This window comes from Microtus oregoni, unplaced genomic scaffold (genome assembly GCF_018167655.1).
Source record: "Microtus oregoni isolate MIOR12 unplaced genomic scaffold, Mior012 000030F_ref0000283, whole genome shotgun sequence".
NCBI lineage: Eukaryota > Metazoa > Chordata > Mammalia > Rodentia > Cricetidae > Microtus > Microtus oregoni.
In genome coordinates this window covers 28,339,802-28,359,696 of record NW_024543089.1, presented here as the reverse complement: position 1 = coordinate 28,359,696, position 19,895 = coordinate 28,339,802, and the positions used below count along the sequence as shown (strand labels likewise).

Sequence of the window (19,895 nt, the reverse complement as noted above, 5' to 3'; positions counted from 1 at the left end):
TAAATAAAGACTGACTGAGAAGTAAAGCAAGTTTAAGGATTATTATTTCAACTTTTGTGTGATGTTTCATTTCCATTTTTATTATAATATGTTAATTCTAAAAAGTCTTCTTTTGAAAATGTCTATCTATTATCATACTGCTAAAGATGGATTTAATTTTTATATTTTTGGGTTGCTGTTGTTTGGTTGGTTGTTTGGTTTTTTGAGACAAGGTTTCTCTGTGTTGCTTTAGAGCCTGTCCTGGAACTAACTCTTGTAGACCAGACTGGCTACGAACTCACAGAGATCTGCCTGTCTCTGCCTCCCGAGTACAGGCATTAAAGGTGTGCACTGCCACAATCTGGTTACTATTTGGATGTTAATAGTAATGAAAATTAGAGCAAAATATTATGGCTTTTATCTGAAATCTAAAGTCATGTGCTGAATTCTATGGTGCCAAACTCATTACTTGAAACTTAAATGAAAGAAATAGGTCAATATGGGTGTGTCCTTGAAGGGGATATTCAAAGTTTGGTCCTTTTATTGCTTTCCCTGGGTCCTCGCTGGTATGAGGTGAGCACTTGCTTCCAACACCCTTCCCACTTTGATGTTCTGCCTTGATGATGATCTGTCCTGATGATGACCTACAGAGATAGATATATGGGAATAGAGACTGCAATTTATGACACCATGATCCAGCGTATCTTTTATCCTTTTTCTAGTACTTAAGTTGCTACCCTACTTATTTTATTATATCCAAGGTTTACAATAATACTAATTCCTAGCATCAAGCAAAATTTTCATGTAGATGATGTTAAAAATGATAGATTAATATTTCAATGTTAATCTATATCGAATTAACCTTAAAATAACCCATGTGGTCTTCTAGAAATGATTAAGAAAATATTTTGGTAAATGTGTTCTCACTGTGATTTCAATTAAATAAAGGTAAATGTATCAGGTCAGCCAAAAAAGTGCAACTTTAGGCATTAATAATATCCTAAGTTCTCAAATCTTTATACAGGATTATGCTAAAACTTTAGAAGTTATATTGTCATCTCTCAATATTGATTTTGGCTTTTATAGACAGTTGCATTGTTAATTCAATGATAAGCCTAAATCTTTTAAAATATATTTAACAAGGAGATCTATTGAGAGAATATTGGATTTCAGGGCACTGTTTTTATTTCACTTTCAAATTCTGCATTAAATATTTATGTATTTGGAAATGGATGGAGGCAAAAAAAACCCCTGTGATTTCAACCTTGAACAAGGAAAGAACTACAACAATTTGTTTGAAAAATAACAACAACACATCAATTAATATAAGAAAGTCGAACAGCTTTGTGAGAGTCAGTCAGGAATGGCATATTAGGGGGAACCTTTTTATGTTTGCTGTAACTTTACCACATTACAGTCTACACACAGATAGATATCTGGCAAGAAGAATTAGAAAGCATTGTGTGTAGTTATTTTCTTCAACCTACTGTAACTCAAAAAACTAGAAAACACAAATTAGCAATTCTTGATGGTCTCTACAGGAGACTCCTCTTACAAAAATTAACTGACCAATCCTATAATGGAAATGAATAAAAATATATATTATCAAAGTAAAGGATTCTCAGATGGTGTGGGATATTTCTCTTGTACTCTGTAAAGATTAGTCACTCATATTGGATTAATAAAAAGTTAATTGGCCAGTAGCCAGGCAAGAAGTACGAGCAGGACAACCAGACAAGAGAATTCTGGGAAGAGGAAAGGCAGAGATGCAGTTATTATCCAGAAGACAGGGAAGCAAAATTAGAATGTGTTACTAAGAAAAGGTCCCAAACCATGTGGCTAAACATAGATAAGAATTACGGGTTAATTTAGTTGTATGAGGCAGTTAGTAATAAGCCAGAACAATAGGCCAAACCATTTATAATTAATGTAAGCCTCTGTGTATTTCTTTGCTATGGAACAGTTGTGGAACTGGGTGGGACAGAAACTTCTATGTACACCCAGAACTCAGCATTGTGTACTTTTTTGCATCGTTCATAGTAAGACAAATTGCCTTCTTTTCTTTATTAGTTTCACATTTAATTTAAGTAACTAATATTATTTCTAAAAGGAAGAATAGGTATTCATTAATATTTTAATAGTACTATGTTTGAAGAATTGAATAAAATTTTAGACTGTAAATTATTTTTAAAGATTTATAATAAAAGATATAAATGAATAGACCAAGTATCATTTGTGGAATGGAATCCAAGGTTTCCTACCTTGTTTATAAGTTTTCATAACTGGGACATATTCTATTCTTTAATATTTCCTTCCTTATTTTTTTTTATTTTTTCGAGACAGGGTTTCTCCATGGCTTTTGGTTCCTGTCCTGGAACTAGCTCTTGTAGACCAGGCTGGTCTCGAACTCACAGAGATCCGCCTGCCTCTGCCTCCCGAGTGCTGGGATTAAAGGCATGCACCACCACTGCCCGGCATATTTCCTTCCTTATTGTTGTACCCTATTGGTCAACATTTTTTCTTTCAACACTTTTTAAGACAGACTACATTTGAAAGACTCTGGAAATTTTTGGGAGAGGTTCCTATTGACTCAGGATGTAAACAACAAAAAGCTTCAGGAAGTCCCTAAAATGACAGCATACCCTAGAGCCATATCTCTTCAAAATTATATAAAGAATAAATACTGTTGTAGAGACAGAATCCAGTAAGTAACCTGGAAGAAGCTCAGATCAAATGAGTTCCCTAGATGAGAGACTCTGGCCTGTTGAGCTCTCTGTGTGTTATGTATTTAGGCCTAGGTTTTCAGTTTTCATGAGTTGTTTCCTTTGCTAGGGTGAACTTTATGTGTAGCATTTGCATTTGAGTCATCCTTACTTCTTTTAGTACCCATAACCCACATTTCTATAAGTAACCTCAAAATAATGCACTCATTCATCAAATTGGACTTTGGTGGTCTTCTGGCTATGGCCTGTCATCATTACCCTATCAGAGGTGAATGGATGTTTGCTCACATTTTTCCAGAAATAATGTCACCAAGAATGCCACTGAGTTTATTGATTGCCTTTACTTTTTAATTACAGAGAATTCTACTCAAGTTTAGATGTTATCTCCTTTGTGACAACTCTGCCTTCCTAGGGCAGAACTGATCACTCTTATAACTCTTATATATGCATTAAAAATGCACCTAAATCTAAAGAGTGTCCTTAGTATTTCACATGACTTATTTCATGTAATCAACAGTAATGCTACAAAAATGAATTACAGAAATGTATTATAGCTGCTTACATCAGAAATAAATGGAAAAACATAAACTAGAAAATGAGTTGTTTTTAGGTCTTTGGTGTTAAACAATTTACCTATTATGTGAAAGAAAAATGTACACTTACATTGAGCCCTTTTCTTATTTGATTCAATTACTTTAAAATAGCATCCATTAAAATTGGAAGACAAAAATACAGATGGATTAATTTATCATAATTTGGCAGACCAACGTAAAACAGTGCATGAGTAGATTCAAACAAAATAAATTAATGATTAAATGATTAATGACTAATTAACAAAGATTAATAAATCTTCTGGAAAACATATAACATAATGGGATAATTATGAATGTTTTATTTGAAACTATGGGTTCTTTTGGATCATTAGTGTTGAATGTGCAATTTGATAATGTTAAGGGGGACATTTTCTCCATGTCTCATTGCAGAGGCCATGAAGAAATTCACAATAGTAAGTTTTTTTTTTTTTTACTGTTTCTCCATCATCAGCAGACTCTCCTCTTAGTAATTCTTCCAATATAGATAGATTCTGCAGATAATTTAGTGAATGAAACTCTGCTGAAATACCTACTAAGGTGACCGAGGCTAGAAGACTCGGTGAAACTCAGATGACATCTTGTTTGCTGGAGAAGCTGGGATTGGTTAATGCAGGTACCTATTGCTTAGCATAGGGCCACGTTAATTTCTGAAATGATAGTATTTCAATATCCTTAGTACTTATTTAGAGATGCATTGTATAACAAAACAGATACAGTATAAGATGAAGCCTACTAGAGATAATAAAAAAGTTTTGGTTTCATTCTTCCTTTCCTACTTTTGCAAAATTGTGGCTGCAACATTGTTTAGAGAAAGTCACCTCAACCATCACCTTTGCTTTTGTGCTTTATTTTGTGATGTGAACAGTCAAGACCCAAGAACTTGAGTTTCTGGGAAAGAGTATTAGGAAACAATAAAAAGAAGGCTTAGAAAGGAGTAGGCAAGCAGAGCGGAGGGGTCTGATTGAGAGGCCCCTGCACTCATCCAGGAAATGTAGGTCCTGGTTAGAGCAGCTGAAAGGAAAGAATCCACCTGTTGTACTGCAAGAAGCATTTATTCTGCTCAAAATAAGAACGAGAGAATAATGACTCTCTGAAGTGGCCAATTATTCTAGCAATAATGAAACCATATTTCACAGTGTTCCCTTTATAGAAAAAGTAAACTGGAGTTTTATGCTTCCTTCCCAATCACTGTCATTGTATATCAAATACAAAGACATGATATTTTCTTGTGTATTAAGAATGAAGTTGCCAGAAACTGTTTTACTAGTAGAGTATTTGATTACATGTTCAGGCAATCACAATACAAACAGTATATTTACTGATGTGCTGTAGAGGTGTGCACAGGCGTGCTTTGCATTCAGTTGAATCCTTTATAAGTACACAATGTAAATTAAATGGGTAAATCCTGCAGCACCTGTTTAGTTGCTCTAAAGAAGCAACATCCTGATGATTTAAAGTCATGAGAAAAAACAAAGTAAAAGTGCTAGGATCATAGAGTTATACTGTTTTAATGATGCCATGGGGTAGTCTCTACAGATCCCCCATGAAATATATATCAGAGAAAACATTTCATATTTCACTTGTTTCTTTTTACTACCTTTAACTAACAGTTGTTTGAAAATTATTTCAATAATTTAATTTAATAATGTATAGTCGGACTGTTTCAAACATCTTGATACAATTAACATTGGAGGGAGAAAGATGAGTGTCGACCTTGGATGTTCTTGGTTTAAAGTGCAATTAGGGCTCTTGTCTTGAAAGCATGGATAAATGAAGGTTCATCAAGGTAAGGAAAACAGAGCAAGGATGGATGAGGAAGTGAAGGTCAGGAGTAAAAAAACTGGGTCTGGCAAGTTAAGCTTGGACTGATTAGTTCCTCTGTTCATCAAATATTAAGGTCCTTCTGTATGCCAGGTACTATTCTGAGCTGTGAGGTTGCAGTCTGCAAAAAGCATCATTGGTCCCATGACTCTTGTAGTCTTGTGTGATAAAATGACAGTAAATAGTGAAGAAGGTGGAGAAATAAATCAAGGATTTTAAAGAATGAAATAGTGCATAAAACATAATATGTGATGACAAAAAAAGGTTAAGTAGGACAGGTGACATTTATGAAAGACTGGTCAGGGAGGGGGTTAAGGGGAGATGGGGAGAGAAAAGTGAGAAGGGGAGGATGGGGGAACTTGGGGAAACGGGATGATTGGGATAAAGGAAGGTTGGATAGGGGAGCAGGGAAGCACATATCTTAATTAAGGGAGCCATCTTAGGGTTGGCAAGAGACTTGGACCGAGAGGGGCTCCCAGGTGCTCAGGGCGATGTCCCCAGTTAGTTCCTTGGGCAGCTGAGGATAGGGAACCTGAAATGACCCTATCCTATAGCCATACTGATGAATATCTTGCATATCACCATAGAACCTTCATCTAGTGATAGAGACAGAGACCCACACTGGAGGACTGGACTGAGCTCCCAAGGTCCCAATGAGGAGCAGAAGGAGGGAGAACATGAGCAAAGAAGTCAGGACCAAAAGGGGTGCACCCACCCATGGAGACAGTGGGGATGATCTATTGAGAGCTCACCAAGGCCAGCTGGACTGTGACTGAAAAAGCATGGGATAAAACTGGAATCTCTCTGAATATGGCGGACAATGAGGGCTGCTGAGAAGCCAAGGACAATGGCACTGGGTTTTGATCCTACTTCATGTTCTGGCTTTGTGGGAGCCTAGCCAGTTTGGATGTTCACCTTCCTAGACCAGGATGGAGGGGGGAGGACTTCCAACTTACCACAGGGCAGGGAACGCTGACTGCTCTTCAGACTGGAGAGGGAGGGGGAGAGGAGTGTGAGGAGGGAGAGAGGAGTGGGAGGAGGGGGAAGGAAATGGGAGGCTGGGAGGAGGCGGAATTATTTTTTCAATAAAAAAAAAAACAGTGCCTACTTTTAATAATTCCCAGGCAATTCAGTTACCAGTGAAAAATTCTTCCACTCAAGATGCTAAGTAGTCCTACCTTATGTCAATATTTTGTAAAAAATTAGAAATAATTTACAGGTTCTTCAATCTATTATTTACTTTATATGAATGATATCTTACTGATTCAGACTCAACACCTTAGAAAATGTGTTTAAAGAAGTAAAGTAAATTAAAAATTAAAGCTGACTTTGTAGTTGAAACCTGAAAAGAAAAAAGAACTGACACTCAGTCCTGCAAAAGTGGAATGTAAGCATCCCTAAGAAGTCTAAAGGAGAGATGCTACTAATGGTGGAAATTCTGTTACTAAGAAAGGAAATGAACTTGGCATCTTTGAAATCCAGGAAGTTTGCAAAGGCAGTATAGTATATGCGGTCAGAGGATCAGGACATTTGCAAAGTCAGCAGGATATATGCAGTCAGTGTAGGGAGGTCTCTGTGGGGTTTACTGGTGGTCAGTTTTCTTAACCCCTTAACCCTCAGGCTAGACGACTTTGGTCCTCAGAACACAAGACAGAGACTATACAAAATATTCAACACTATCCACCTACAGATGGCAGTTCTAAACATGGGAGAGAGAGTAAGGTTGTATTGACAGGCAGTCAAACATGAATAAAGTCAACATATAACAGAGGAATAAAAAAAAAACTACCAGTGTCATAACATAAAATAGTAGATTAGGAGTGCAAAATGGTAATTTCCAATGTTTCAGACCGAAAGTCATGCCCTAGTTAACTTTGTCAACTTGACACAGCCTAGAGTCATCTCTAAGAACACCTCACCTGAGGAATTTTTTAGTTCACCTTGTCCTTTGAGCATGTCGATAGAGGATTATTTTGACTGTTAATTGGCATAGGAAAATCCAGCTTACTATGAATGGAACCATTCTCTGTAAAGTGATCCTGAGCCTTTAAAGGAAGCTGACTAAGCATGGACACAGGAGAAAGGCAGCAAACAGCACTACTCCACGGTTTTTGCTTAAAAGGATAGTTTGAACTCCTGCCTTGACTTCACTCAGTGAAGCTAACAAGTTCACTCAATGAACCTAACAAGTTGAAAGAAATCCATTCCTTCCCTGAGTTTCTTGGTCATGGTAACTTCAATGCACCAGGATATTAGGACAAGCCACATATAGCTTCCAGAATAAGTATGCAGGAGAATCAAGTGAAGTGAATACCAGGACAAAGATGTTTCCAATGCAAGTGGAAATGAGGATCTTTCATAAATTTGCCTGATATAGTTACTTTAAGTGGCAGGAGGCAAATTGAACACATGAGCATATGTATCATAAATCTAAATATAATAATTAATTCAACATGAATAGTAGACCCAAATATTTGCATTATTGAAGAGAAAAACTGAGCTAGAAGCACTCTAATGATACAATTTCAATATATTATATTCACATTCAGAAAGAAAATAAATAACAGTTGACACAAAGGATTTATATACTGCCAAAATCACAAACCCCATTGCACCAAACAAGATTGGTTTGTCTTTGAGTTTGTGGCCATAGGTAATTGTCCAGCTTTCCAATGGATGAGACCTAAACCAAGTACATGTAAGCAAGAATAATTGAACATAGTGGGTTGTCAAGATAAGGAAAAGAAGAAAGGAAGGAAGGAATGAAGAAAAGAAGAGAAAATGATAATATTAAGTTGGTTGTAGAGCATTTAGGGAAGTTCGGGAAATGTATAGTCCTTTTGGAGAATATGGTAGTATTCTATTATATTTATGTATCAAATTCTCAAAGAATGAATATAATGAATTTTTAAAAGAGATGGTTTAAATGTAGGAAAACCTAAAAATGAGATATTATCATCATTTTCCTATGGCTTATATAATTTTGAATTAAACATTTCAGCACCTATTCATCATCCTAAAGGGTAAACTTTCATCTGTAATATCTTGTTTATAATTCCCAAAAGATATTAAAACTAAAAATGGCATTACATTTCTATTTTAGTGGTATATTATTATTTTCACTTCTTAAAATGTATAGACGCTACACAATTCTTAAATAATAGGAAACAAATAATTTAAAATTCTGCATACATTCATTAAAATGACTTTAAAATTTAATCAGAATATCTTGCTGCTAAAGAGAGAGGTGGGGGGGGAGGGGGAATATGTACAAATTCAAAAATGCCCTTCTTTAAAGTCAATGATCAAGGAAACCCAAGTTTGTCTGTAGGTTAGTCACAAAGAATCAATTATGAATTATCCTCTGGACTCTCTCTTTCAAGTGACAAATTTCATATTTCTCTAACAATATGTCTTACTTTGGTTAAAGAAAATGCAGGAGTTTTACTTTTCTGTTCTTAATTTCTTCAAGACAAGTTTCTGCTTGGGAAAATTTGCAATACCTCAAAGTAGGTCAGTATTTGGATACCAAGGATCTGTCGTAGTTTTGAAAAGGAAACATTTCCAACTTTTAACAAATATTTGAAGAGGGACTATGATGAGGGGAACTTTTCCCTCTTACCCAAGACACCTTTACTAGTGCAGGATGTTGCACATTTACTAATATTTAAAAGTTTAAAATACAGACAACAAGATTAAAAACAGAATTTTCTAAAATGAAATGTGTAGACTTACTAGTACATGCCATAGAAGGTGGGTCTTTTTCTGCCCTGAAATAACCTTTTTCACACTGACAGACGGACGTTGCTTCCACGTAGGTTGAGCTGTGTGGAGGGCATTTGGAACACTTTGTGTTCCCAGCAAATGCTTTATAGAACCCTGGTCTGCAAGCTGTGTAGAAAGGAAAAACAATTTCTTTTTAGCTATTATCACCAAAGTCCTTCTGTTTTTTCACATGTTATAAATCAAACATACTTTGTATCTCAGAATTCAATTTCACACATGCACAGAAAAGTCAGCATAAATGTTAATATTGATAAATAAAATTAACTATTCAATTATTAGAACAATTATAATGTTAAAAAATTAGCTAAGCTAATTTGGAAAGAACACATCCTCATGCAAATGTGTACACAACCATTTTCACATCCACACACAATACTGGGTAATATATATAAGGATACCCATACTTGGCCATAAAAGAGATGGTTTTGTGTATTTTGGAGAGATAGTATTGAATAATATTAAGGCACACAGTTCAAAATGCATCTCCAATTCATTTACCCTCAGACTTGGAATATTTTAAGACTTAAATTTTTGACTAAAGCACATCTTCAACAATTATGGGAGCGGTTAAGTATTCTATTGTCTATAATAAAACTGTATTGTTTTTGAAGGTTTAACTTTACAATATTTTTGGTAAATAATTGAGAAATTCACAGTAATAAAATTCTTAATTCTAAATGGTAAATCTGCTAAAGCAAGTCTCTAATCCCAGCTCCTAGGGGTTAACACAAGAGGACTGAAAATCCAAGGCCTATCTAGGCTACAGAAGTAGTTCAAGGGCAAACCTGGCAATTGAGAAAAAACCTAGTCTTCAAGTGAAAAATGACAACAACAAAAAAAGGTTGATTGTAGCTCATGGTCAACAATGTGCATGCTCCTTGGCATGTGTGAAACCTTCTAGTCAGTCCTTAGGAACACACGCACACACACACATCTCATATCACTGTCAGTTTCAACAGGAAGCACATACCAGCAGCAGTCCATTCTTTTTTTTTTTAATTTTTTTTATTGCGAAAAGAAGAAAAAAAACATAAACAAAAAACAAGTTTCCACCTCCTCCCAGCCTTCCATTTCCCTTCCCCTCCTCCCACCCTTCTCCCCCTCCTCCCACCCTTCTCCCCCTCCCCCCACTCCTCTCCCCCTCCCTCTCCAGTCCACAGAGCAATCCGGGTTCCCTGCCCTGTGTTAAGTCCTAGGTCCTCCCCCCTCCGTCCATATCTAGGAAGGTGAACATCCAAACTGGCTAGGCTCCCACAAAGCCAGCACATTAAGTAGGATCAAAACCCCCTGCCATTGTCCTTGGTGTCTCATCAGCCCTCATTGTTCGCCATGTTCAGAGAGTCCAGTCACGGTAGCCACAAACAGCATAAAATATCTTGGGGTAAATCTAACCAAGGAAGTGAAAGATCTATTTGACAAGAACTTTAAGGCATTGAAGAAAGATATTGAAGAGGATACCAAAAAATGGATGGACCTCCCTTGCTCTTGGATTGGGAGGATCAACATAGTAAAAATGGCAATTCTACCTAAGGCAATTTATAGATTCAATGCAATCCCCATCAAGATCCCATCAAAATTCTTCACAGATCTCGAGAAGACAATAATCAACTTTATATGGAAAAACAAAAAACCCAGGATAGCCAAAACAATCCTATACAATAAAGGATCTTCTGGAGGCATTACCATCCCTGACTTCAAACTCTATTACAGAGCTACAGTAATGAAAACAGTGTGGTACTGGCATAAAAACAGAGAAGTCGACCAATGGAATCGTATAGAAGACCCGGATTTTATCCCACAAACCTATGAACACCTCATTTTCGATAAAGGAGCTAAAAGTATACAATGGAAGAAAGAAAGCATCTTCAACAAATGGTGCTGGCACAACTGGATGTCAACCTGTAGAAGAATGAAAATAGACCCATATCTCTCACAGTCCATTCTTTGAAATGCTTACAGACTAGTATTATACACATAACCGGTTAAGAATACCTGGCAGTGCACAAATAACATATAATTAATTTGCTGGCACTTTCATAAATAAAATATTCTTGGAAAAGAATGTGTTTTTTCTCCTTGATCTATAGTATATAATCTCAGATTATACTCATTCATCTAAGTATTTATTTTATAAAATAAATAACTGATTAATTAATTTTACAACTTAAAATAATTTGATATAGAAGACAATTTTGATCATTTCAAAAATTATTTTTAAAATTAACCCTATTTAGAAGTTAATTTTTTATCTATTAAAACTTAAAATCTGAAAAGGTCAATTTATATAGAAATACCTATGTAATAGAGGTTTTTGTATTTTGAGTATCCACACTTTATTTTAAATATTTAAATATTATTTTAAAGGCACAGAGAAATAATTTGCTTTACAAAGTTTATCATCCATTCATATTTAATAAATACCATTTAGAATATAAATGTAGACTTTTTTTAACTTAACGTACGTCTGGTAAGAGATTCTTACCTTTTATTTTCTTTGGTAACTAAAATTTACACAACAACGACTCTTCTAGAAGGTCAATAAGCTACTACGCTTCTAAAATGGTTACACAAAATTGCCCTCACCAAAGTGTCTTTTTCACCTGCTATCCCACAGCCTGATACCTTTATGCTCACTGTCTTTGTGTAGCCAGGCTTCTTTAAATGAGGGCCTCCTGGATGCCTCTTGTAAATTGTAAGCCCTGCTTTACCATGCCATGGAATTCCGCACTGCTATCCTTTGCCTCTAAGTGATTTAACAACATCTGACATTTGGCACATTTAGTTTAAAAAATCATCTCCCATTAGACTGCGTGCTTTATCAAGCAGAGATTTCTGTCTGCTTCATTGGCTAAAGTTCATCTCAGGGGCCTAAAAATCAGCTAGGCATGTTTAGATCCCCAAGGAGTATTTGATACCTGAAGAATGAATTGTTGGGGGACTTCTGTATCTCTATACGATCCCCAGGTTCTATTTGTTTATTTGTTTGTTGTCTGCTGCAAGCCTTCTCTGGGTTGGCAAATCTCTTTTCTTATTATAAAACCATGACCCATTCATTGAACTAACTCCTAGTTATTTTTGCCATCTCATAGATCCAGTTCCCTACTGCCATTTCAACACATTTCCTATGGTAAATATTTACTTTGTGTTGGTGGTTTTCACAAGAGCAGGTTGGCACATTACCTGTCACTAATAGGTGCTTAAATCTACACCCTCAATTGAACTGACAGTGAGAGCCTGCTGTTTTAATTAATTTTCTGCTGAGGGCCATGTGTGGCTACTAAGTACATGCTGTGTTTAAGACATTACTTATCATAGGCTTAAAGTGTTTTTTTTTTCCTTTTAGAAGTACTACATGATAAGTAAGATGAACAGGTTATTTTAAAATATATTTACCATTGCTCTAAGATAGCAAAATGAACCATTGAGTGTGGGTGGGGAGAAAAGGAGTAAAATTGAGGCCTTAAATCTATTTCAGTTGGTAGATTGTTTTCACTATCATATGTGAAACTCTGGTTTCCATGCATGGTACTATGTAAACCAGTCAAATGCCAATGTATGTCTGTAATCTCAGTATTTAGGACATGGTGACAAAAGGATCAGAAATTCCAGATTGTTCTTTGTGACACAGCAAGTCCAGGCTGTCATACATAAGACTCTCAAAATAAGATTACTGTGCAAAAGTTGGGAGCATGGGGGTTGGGATAGAGGTGGGGTGAAGGTGGGGGAAGAGAAGAGGGGGGAGAGAAGGGAGAAGGGAAAGACTGAGGAGAGCTTGGGGGAGTGGGAGGGTGGAGATGGAGGAAGGACAGATATAAGAGCAGGGAAGAAGATATCTACATTAAGGGAGTTATTTTAGGGGTGGCAAGAGACTTGACTCTAGAGGGGATCCCAGGTGTCCACGGGGATGTCCCAGGCTAGGTCCTTGGGCAGCAGAGGAAAGGGTGTCTGAACTGTCCTTGCCCCACTATCACACCTATGATTATCTCGAATATCACCATAGAATCTTCGTCAGGCGACGGATGTAGATAGAGACAGAGACCCTCATCAGAACAACGGACTGAGCTCCCAAGGTTCAGTTAAAGAGCAGAAGGAGGGAGAAGATGAACAAGGAAGTCAGGACCGCGAGGGGTTGGTCCGCCCATTGAAACAGTGTGCCTGTTCTAATGGGAACTCACCAAATCCAGCTGGACCAGGAGTAAATGAGCATGTGATTAAACTGGACTCTCTGAATGAGGCTGACAATGGAGGCTGACCGAGAAGCCATTGATAGAGGCACTGGGGCGTGCTTCTACTGCATGTACTGGCGTTTTGGTACCCTAGTCTATTTGGCTGCACAGCTTCCTAGGCCTGGATGGCGGGGGGGACTTGGACTTCCCTCAGGGTAGGGTTTCCTGCCCTCTCTTAAGGAGGGAGAGGGAAGGAAGAGGGTGAGTGGAGGGAGGGGAAGGGGAATAGGAGGAGGGGAGGAAGTGTAAATTTTTGAAAGGAAAAATACAAATAAATAAATAAAAATAAAAGTAAATAAAAAGTTAAGATAATAAAGTAGAACATAACAAAATAAACAAAAATAAGATAATAAAATAAAAATTTTCATTTGAAATTAATGTTCACATCGATTTTGATCATCTGTCTCTTTAGGTACATGCATATGTCCCTCTTCACTATTGGATGTGTATGTTATATGTATGTGTGTGTATGTTTGTATATATACATAATCTTGGTAGTAATGAAAATGAAAAAATGCTATTCTAGGCACTTAGCTTTCCTCCATAGCATACACTGAAGCTACAAAGAGAACATACCTTCAGGTTGTGTCATAAATGATCCAAACTGTGTTATCTGTCAACTGAAGGTTTGGTGATAGTCACAAGACAGATGAGCACCACCTTGATGCCATTTACTGTTGTCAGTATATTTCAATTATATACTTAGTTTTCACAAATTCTCTAAAAAATTAAACAAGATAATGAATAATAAATTCACAAGTACTTGCTATAATATTACTGTAATTGCAAAAACAGAAGGAATGGTCTGTATCTATTCAGTTAGTGGTTTATGTTTTGGTTGTAGTTCTGTTTGAAATAAAAATAACAGACTTATACATTGAGAACTCTGTAACTGATTTCTTATATTTTTTTTTTGCTTTACCTATAACATCCTGTTTTACTATTTATACAGTGTGTATTCCTTGTTTCTAATGAACAAAATAAGCAGAACATATTGACGATTGCCTGCAGCCCAGGCACGAATATCTTCCTGCATATATCAATACTCTATGAAATATTGTTGGAAAGCTAAAATTTTATAATGTGGTTTTATCTGTTCTTTTGCTTGCCTTTTAGAGAATAAGCTTTTGAGATATGAGCCTATAGTTTAAATTCTCATTGCTTTCAACTATTATAGCCACTGTAGCTTCTATCCAGAATCATACATATCTGTTTTTAAAATCTACATCTGGATCTCATGCATTGATCTCAGAATGCCTGCCTCTGCGTTCTGCCAGCTCAAATTTTCTCCCAAGTCACTGCAGTTGATACAACTGTAGTGCCGTACTTTGTACAGCAGAAAATGGAAAATTACTTCCGTGTGCCCAGGTCTAGCCCCTAGTCTGATGCTGTACAAACAAAAGCTAGGAAGAATATTTTGATCATTTTAATGATTATTTAAACATATGATACATTTGATTTAAGATCCATGTGTACAAGTCCAGAAATATATATATATTATATATAATATATAATATATTAATATAGAAATATATTATATATTAATATATAATATAGGAATATATTATATATTAATATATAATATAGAAATATATATTGTATATATTAATATATATATATTAATGTACTGAATGAATTGTCCTCACAGGTATGATTTAGATTTCAAGTTTATATAAACCTGAATGACTTAACAATAAAATAAATGATCTTCATCCTTTCTTAAAATATTAGAACTAATTTCTGAATTTCAGAAATGCCAAAGTAGTATCGTGTCTCTCACTTCAATATGGTTATACAGGTTGTAAAATTGTAAGAAGAAAACTAAGGAATAAAAAATAAATAAAAAAACTTAAGAGAACATAAATATAAATATTTTTTCTTCACAAATAATCTATAAATGATAAGGGAAATTCTTAAACTTATAGGTATTAACTTGAAAATAGTAATATTATGCATTCTTAAAAGATTAATCTAACCTTCTGGCAGGGCCATTATAAAGACAAGAGAAACACACACACAGACACACTGTTATGAACTGCTGAGATTGCTTGGTAGTTAGTGTTATTATGTAATCGGGAGAACGCGAGGTAAAACTGAGAAACCAATAAACAATCACACACCTGTGATTCTAACATCCATGTAATCATAAGGGGAGGAGACAAAAAAATCCCCAAGAGCCTGTCGACCAGTTAGCCCGTTAGCTTGACACGTTATGACTGAACAAGTTAGACGGTTATTAACATTGAGTTATTAATAACTATTGACATAGAACATCCCCCTCGCTTTCACTACCTACCCCCACTACACTCATCTGAATAAATTGTACATGTGGGCATGAAGACAACACCATGGACAGATATTAGCACAAACTTGTTCATCCTATTTGGTAGTAGAAATTAAAATTCCTAATGCTGAGAATATAAAATTGTCCCTACCTCTAGAAGTTGATCACATATCTGTCTCTGTTTACAGTGAGGGCAATGTGACCAGCTGCCTTGTTCCTTTGTTGCCATGACTTCCATGCCATGATAGTCTTGCACTCAAACTCTCAGTCCCAATCAATCCTTCCTACTTTAAATTGCTTTTGTTGGATATTTGTTTTTCACAACAATGAGAAAAAGAAACTAAGATATTCTATATTTGTTTCACTTGTCCAGAGCTGAATATGCAGGTGCAGATGTAAAAAGTGGAGTGAACGTTAGAAAGCCATAGCTTTCTAGGTACAGGATTATAAGGAAAGAAGACTGGAGTTCAGGATATTCCTGGGGGGAGTATTAGTAGGAAGGGCTGAGAAAAGAAGTCCCAGGATTCTTTTTTACTAACTGCTGGGATTAACGTTTCACCTGTATATAGGTGGACCTAATTCTTCTTAGCATGTCTAAGAGCAAGAATTTGAGGCAAAAAGATCTTAGTACTTCAGTCAGTAACTAGGTTTTCAAAAAAAGAAAAGAAATACAGAGTCCTTAGTTCCTCCTTAATTACATAGCTAAGTAGCAAGTTTGAATCTTTGTCTTGAAAGATGGTGGCATAAAAAGGAGGAATATTCATTCCTTTTCTTTTTGATCTACCTTTCCACTTCTGGTAGATATTTATGGGTTTTCCATAGTTATAATAAAACATAAGTTATATTAGAAAATAAAATTTGTTAGATTTAAAAGAGGATATCAACCCTGAAATCATATACTGACTTCTCTCATTCATACTATTTAATTGAAAACCTTACAAGACAAAATGGGAAGTTATCGAAACAGATACTGAGCTACCCAAACAAGTTGCCACTAATAACCACTATGTATACAACCTGTTTAACTATTCCAATAGAAATTAATCCCCCCCCACACACACACACAAGAATTTACTTGTCGAATGCATGGACTTGTGTTAAGCTTTTTTTATTTTACAATCACTTGCAATTCCAGTAGCATTTTCTTTGGACCATGTTTTCTCGTTTGTAAAAACAGACACTACTTCCAAAGGTCAGCTTCTTCTCTATATTCACATACAAAAGCCTCAACTGTGTGTTAGCATTAGCATTCACAGATGGCAGCTTTGCATGGCAATAAAGTCACTCAGGGTGGTGTCCTCACTGTATTAGTGGTCTCAGGAGTAATGGGACCAGAGCTGCCTACTCACTCATGTGAGAGGATAAAATGAGGAGATGGCCATGTGCAGGCTTTAACAGAGCTCAGACAAGGCACCTTATCTTCTAGCACCTAATATTATTTCTTCTGAGCATCTAGGGCTCCAAGAAAGCCATTACTGTTGTTGTTTAAGTCATCTGATCTGGGCATTTTGATATTACAGCACAAACAAGAAAAAATAAGAAAATAGGAACAATAGTTAGTAAATGCCTTTGGAGTAGCTGTAAAGATTTTAAATGTGGTATGAGAAAATAACCAATCGCATAATTGTTTTTAAGTAATGTGTTTTACAAAGCTGCCCTTGAAAATTTAATTTTCAAACCCCACTGTATTAAAAATGTATGGAAATTCTTCATAAGGATTTTTCCATGATCTTTTCTTTAATGTTTACAACTGTAGTAGAAGTGAGTCTATATGACTTCCCATTCAGTTCATAAAAGTGGATAGTGAATCTACCTGGTCCTCTTAAATGCTTTTAAAAAGTAGCCATCCTGATAGGACAGAGTGGAAGCCCCTAGGGAGAGGACAATGCAGGGATGAGCTTAGGCTTCAGCTGCCCTTCCAGATACTTATTTGCTATTCACACATTGAACTCTGGAGTGTGGACGCTTTAGTCTTGAGCGTGAACCAAAGGTGAGTACTACTTGGGGCAGAGAAGAGCCATTGTGCATCCCTGCCAAAATTATAGGTCTATGGACAAAAATATATGGTTGGTGTTATTCTACACTGTTGCTATTGGGGTGGATCTTTAAAAAGCACCTGAAATATCTGTCAAACTTACTCAAAGTCACATGTTAAGAGAGTTAGGCACTTTAGAACTAAAGTTATCTCAACCTGTAATCTGAATCTTCTACCCAAGGCACACCAGATTTTTGTTTGTTTGTTTGCTTGTTTGTTATTTGGTTTTTTGAAACAGGGTTTCCCTGTAGCTTTAGAGCCTGTCCTGGAACTAGCTCTGGTAGACCAGGCTGGCCTTGAACTCACAGATTTCTGTGCACCAATGGTTTAATGTATATGGAAAATTTTGCATATTGTGTTTTTCAGGGACAGACTGATTGAACTGTATATGTTTTATTGCATAATAAATCAATTAATTTTTCCTGATCAGTTTCCCTACCCCCCACTGCTCCCAGACCCCTGCTCATCCCCCATCCACTCATTCTCCCTTCCCTTCAGAAAAGGGCAGGCCTCCCAATATATCAGCCAGACATGGCATATCAAGTTGCAGTGAGACTAGACATCACCTCTCCTATTAAGGCCGGACAAGGCTATCCAGAAGAAGGAAAGGGTCCCAAGAGCAAGCAACATAGTAAGAGACAGCCCCTGCTCCCTCTGCCAGGAGTCCCACAAGACAACCAAGCCACACAACAGCAACACATGTGCAGAGGACCCAGGTCAGTCCCATGCATGTTCTATGACTGGCAGTTCAGTCTCTCCCAGCATCCATGAGCGCAGATGTTTTGCTGTAGTGTCCTTAGCCCCTCTGGCTCCCATGATCCTTCCTCCTCCTCTTACAAATGATTCCCCATGGTCCACCTATTGTTTGGCAATAGGTCTCTGCATTTGTTTCTGTCAGTTTCTAGGTGAGTCCTCTCTGTGGAAAACTGGGCTATGCAATGATATTGAGAGTAGCAGAATATCATTAGGAATCATTTCATTAACACTTTTTTTTCCAGTCATGTTTGATTTCTTCCTAGGTCACTGGGCTGTCCAGCCCTTGGGTCTTGATCTTCCAGGCATTATTGGGGTAAGTCTCCACTCTGAGTAAAGGTCTCAAGCTAGACCAGTCACTGGTTGGTCACCCTCATAATTTCTGTGCCAGCTTTGTCCCAGCATATTCTGAAGGCAAGGGAAATTGAAGGGAAGAGATAATGTGGCTGTGTTGAGGCTCCAATTCCTCTTCAGAAATCTTATCTGGTTATAGGAGATGGCCATTAAAGGACAATTAATAATGACATTTAAGTTTTAATAATTTTTATAATAAATATACTTTTCTGGAATTTATTTTGCAGGTAAGGTTTTGTCTTTTAGGTTTCTATTCTCTTTATCATAATTTTTGGTACAAAGTAAAACTAATATAGATTTATGCAGATTATTAAAATTTTAACTGTATTCTTCAATTTAATTGAGTTATTTTGTGCACTTATTTTCAAGAAAGACATTTTATCACCAAATTTGGAATTGCAGAGCAGATTGATCATGGAATGGACTCTATGGATGATCTAAACAATTTAACAAAATCCTCTCAACACTGCTCCAAGTGTCACATACTCTGTCACTTTAGGGAAGCTTGATGCTATATCTTTTGCTGGTTTAACAACAAGTTTAAAACCTATTCTTCAATCTGACATGAATTTTAGACATTTATGTTAGAAAATATGCAGAGCACTGCTATAAGTAATATTTAATTATACACTTTAATTTTTAACAGAGTGGATTTTTTAGATGGCATTACTAAGCATACTGAAAATAAATAGAAAAACCACTCTCAATTATCCTCTTAGTTGACAATGTTTATATTTAAATATGCTATTCTATTTAAGTCTTAACAAACTTATGGATGTGAGTATTAGCATCTCCATTTTGTAAGTGAGTTGAAGGTCCTAACAGATGTTCCAGTTCAGAGAGATTATGTATGAATAAGCCACGGAGTTATAAAGAGTAACATATGTACAAGCTTGCTATTAGCATTCTAAAGAACTTACAGCAACCTTGATTGTTGTCAGGGTTTCGGTCCTGCCTGGCTCTCACAGTAGTTAAGTCCCAAATAATCGCACAGAAGTCTACATTAGTTATAAAACAGATTGACCCATTAGCTCGGGCTCCTTATTAACTTTTATAACTTATATTAAGCCATTTATTCTTGTCTATGTTAGCCACATGGCTTGGTACCTTTTTCAGTGGAGCAGTTACATCTTGTTTCTTCTGTGGCTGGGTCATGACTACAGAGGAATGGGTTTCCTCCTTCCCAGAATTTTTCTGTTCTTATTTCTCCAACTCTACTTCCTGTCTTGTTGTCCCGCCTATTCTTCCTGCCTGACTATTGACCAATCAGTGTTTATTTAAAATATAATTGACAGAATACAGAGTATTCTATGGCTACAGCCAGTACTTCTGCCATGAGGC

At 36.3% G+C, this 19,895-nt stretch overlaps 1 protein-coding gene across 2 annotated transcripts in view; it reads right to left on the bottom strand.

The window, feature by feature from the left end:
- LOC121465269 (ephrin type-A receptor 6) overlaps nucleotides 1-19,895 on the bottom strand; it is a 919,159-nt gene that overhangs the window by 530,877 nt on the left and 368,387 nt on the right. For both annotated transcript variants that reach the window (XM_041678454.1, XM_041678456.1), the window contains exon 4: nucleotides 8,852-9,007. In XM_041678454.1, the coding sequence (XP_041534388.1) occupies nucleotides 8,852-9,007 (156 nt within the window). The remainder of the gene's footprint in view (nucleotides 1-8,851; nucleotides 9,008-19,895) is intronic.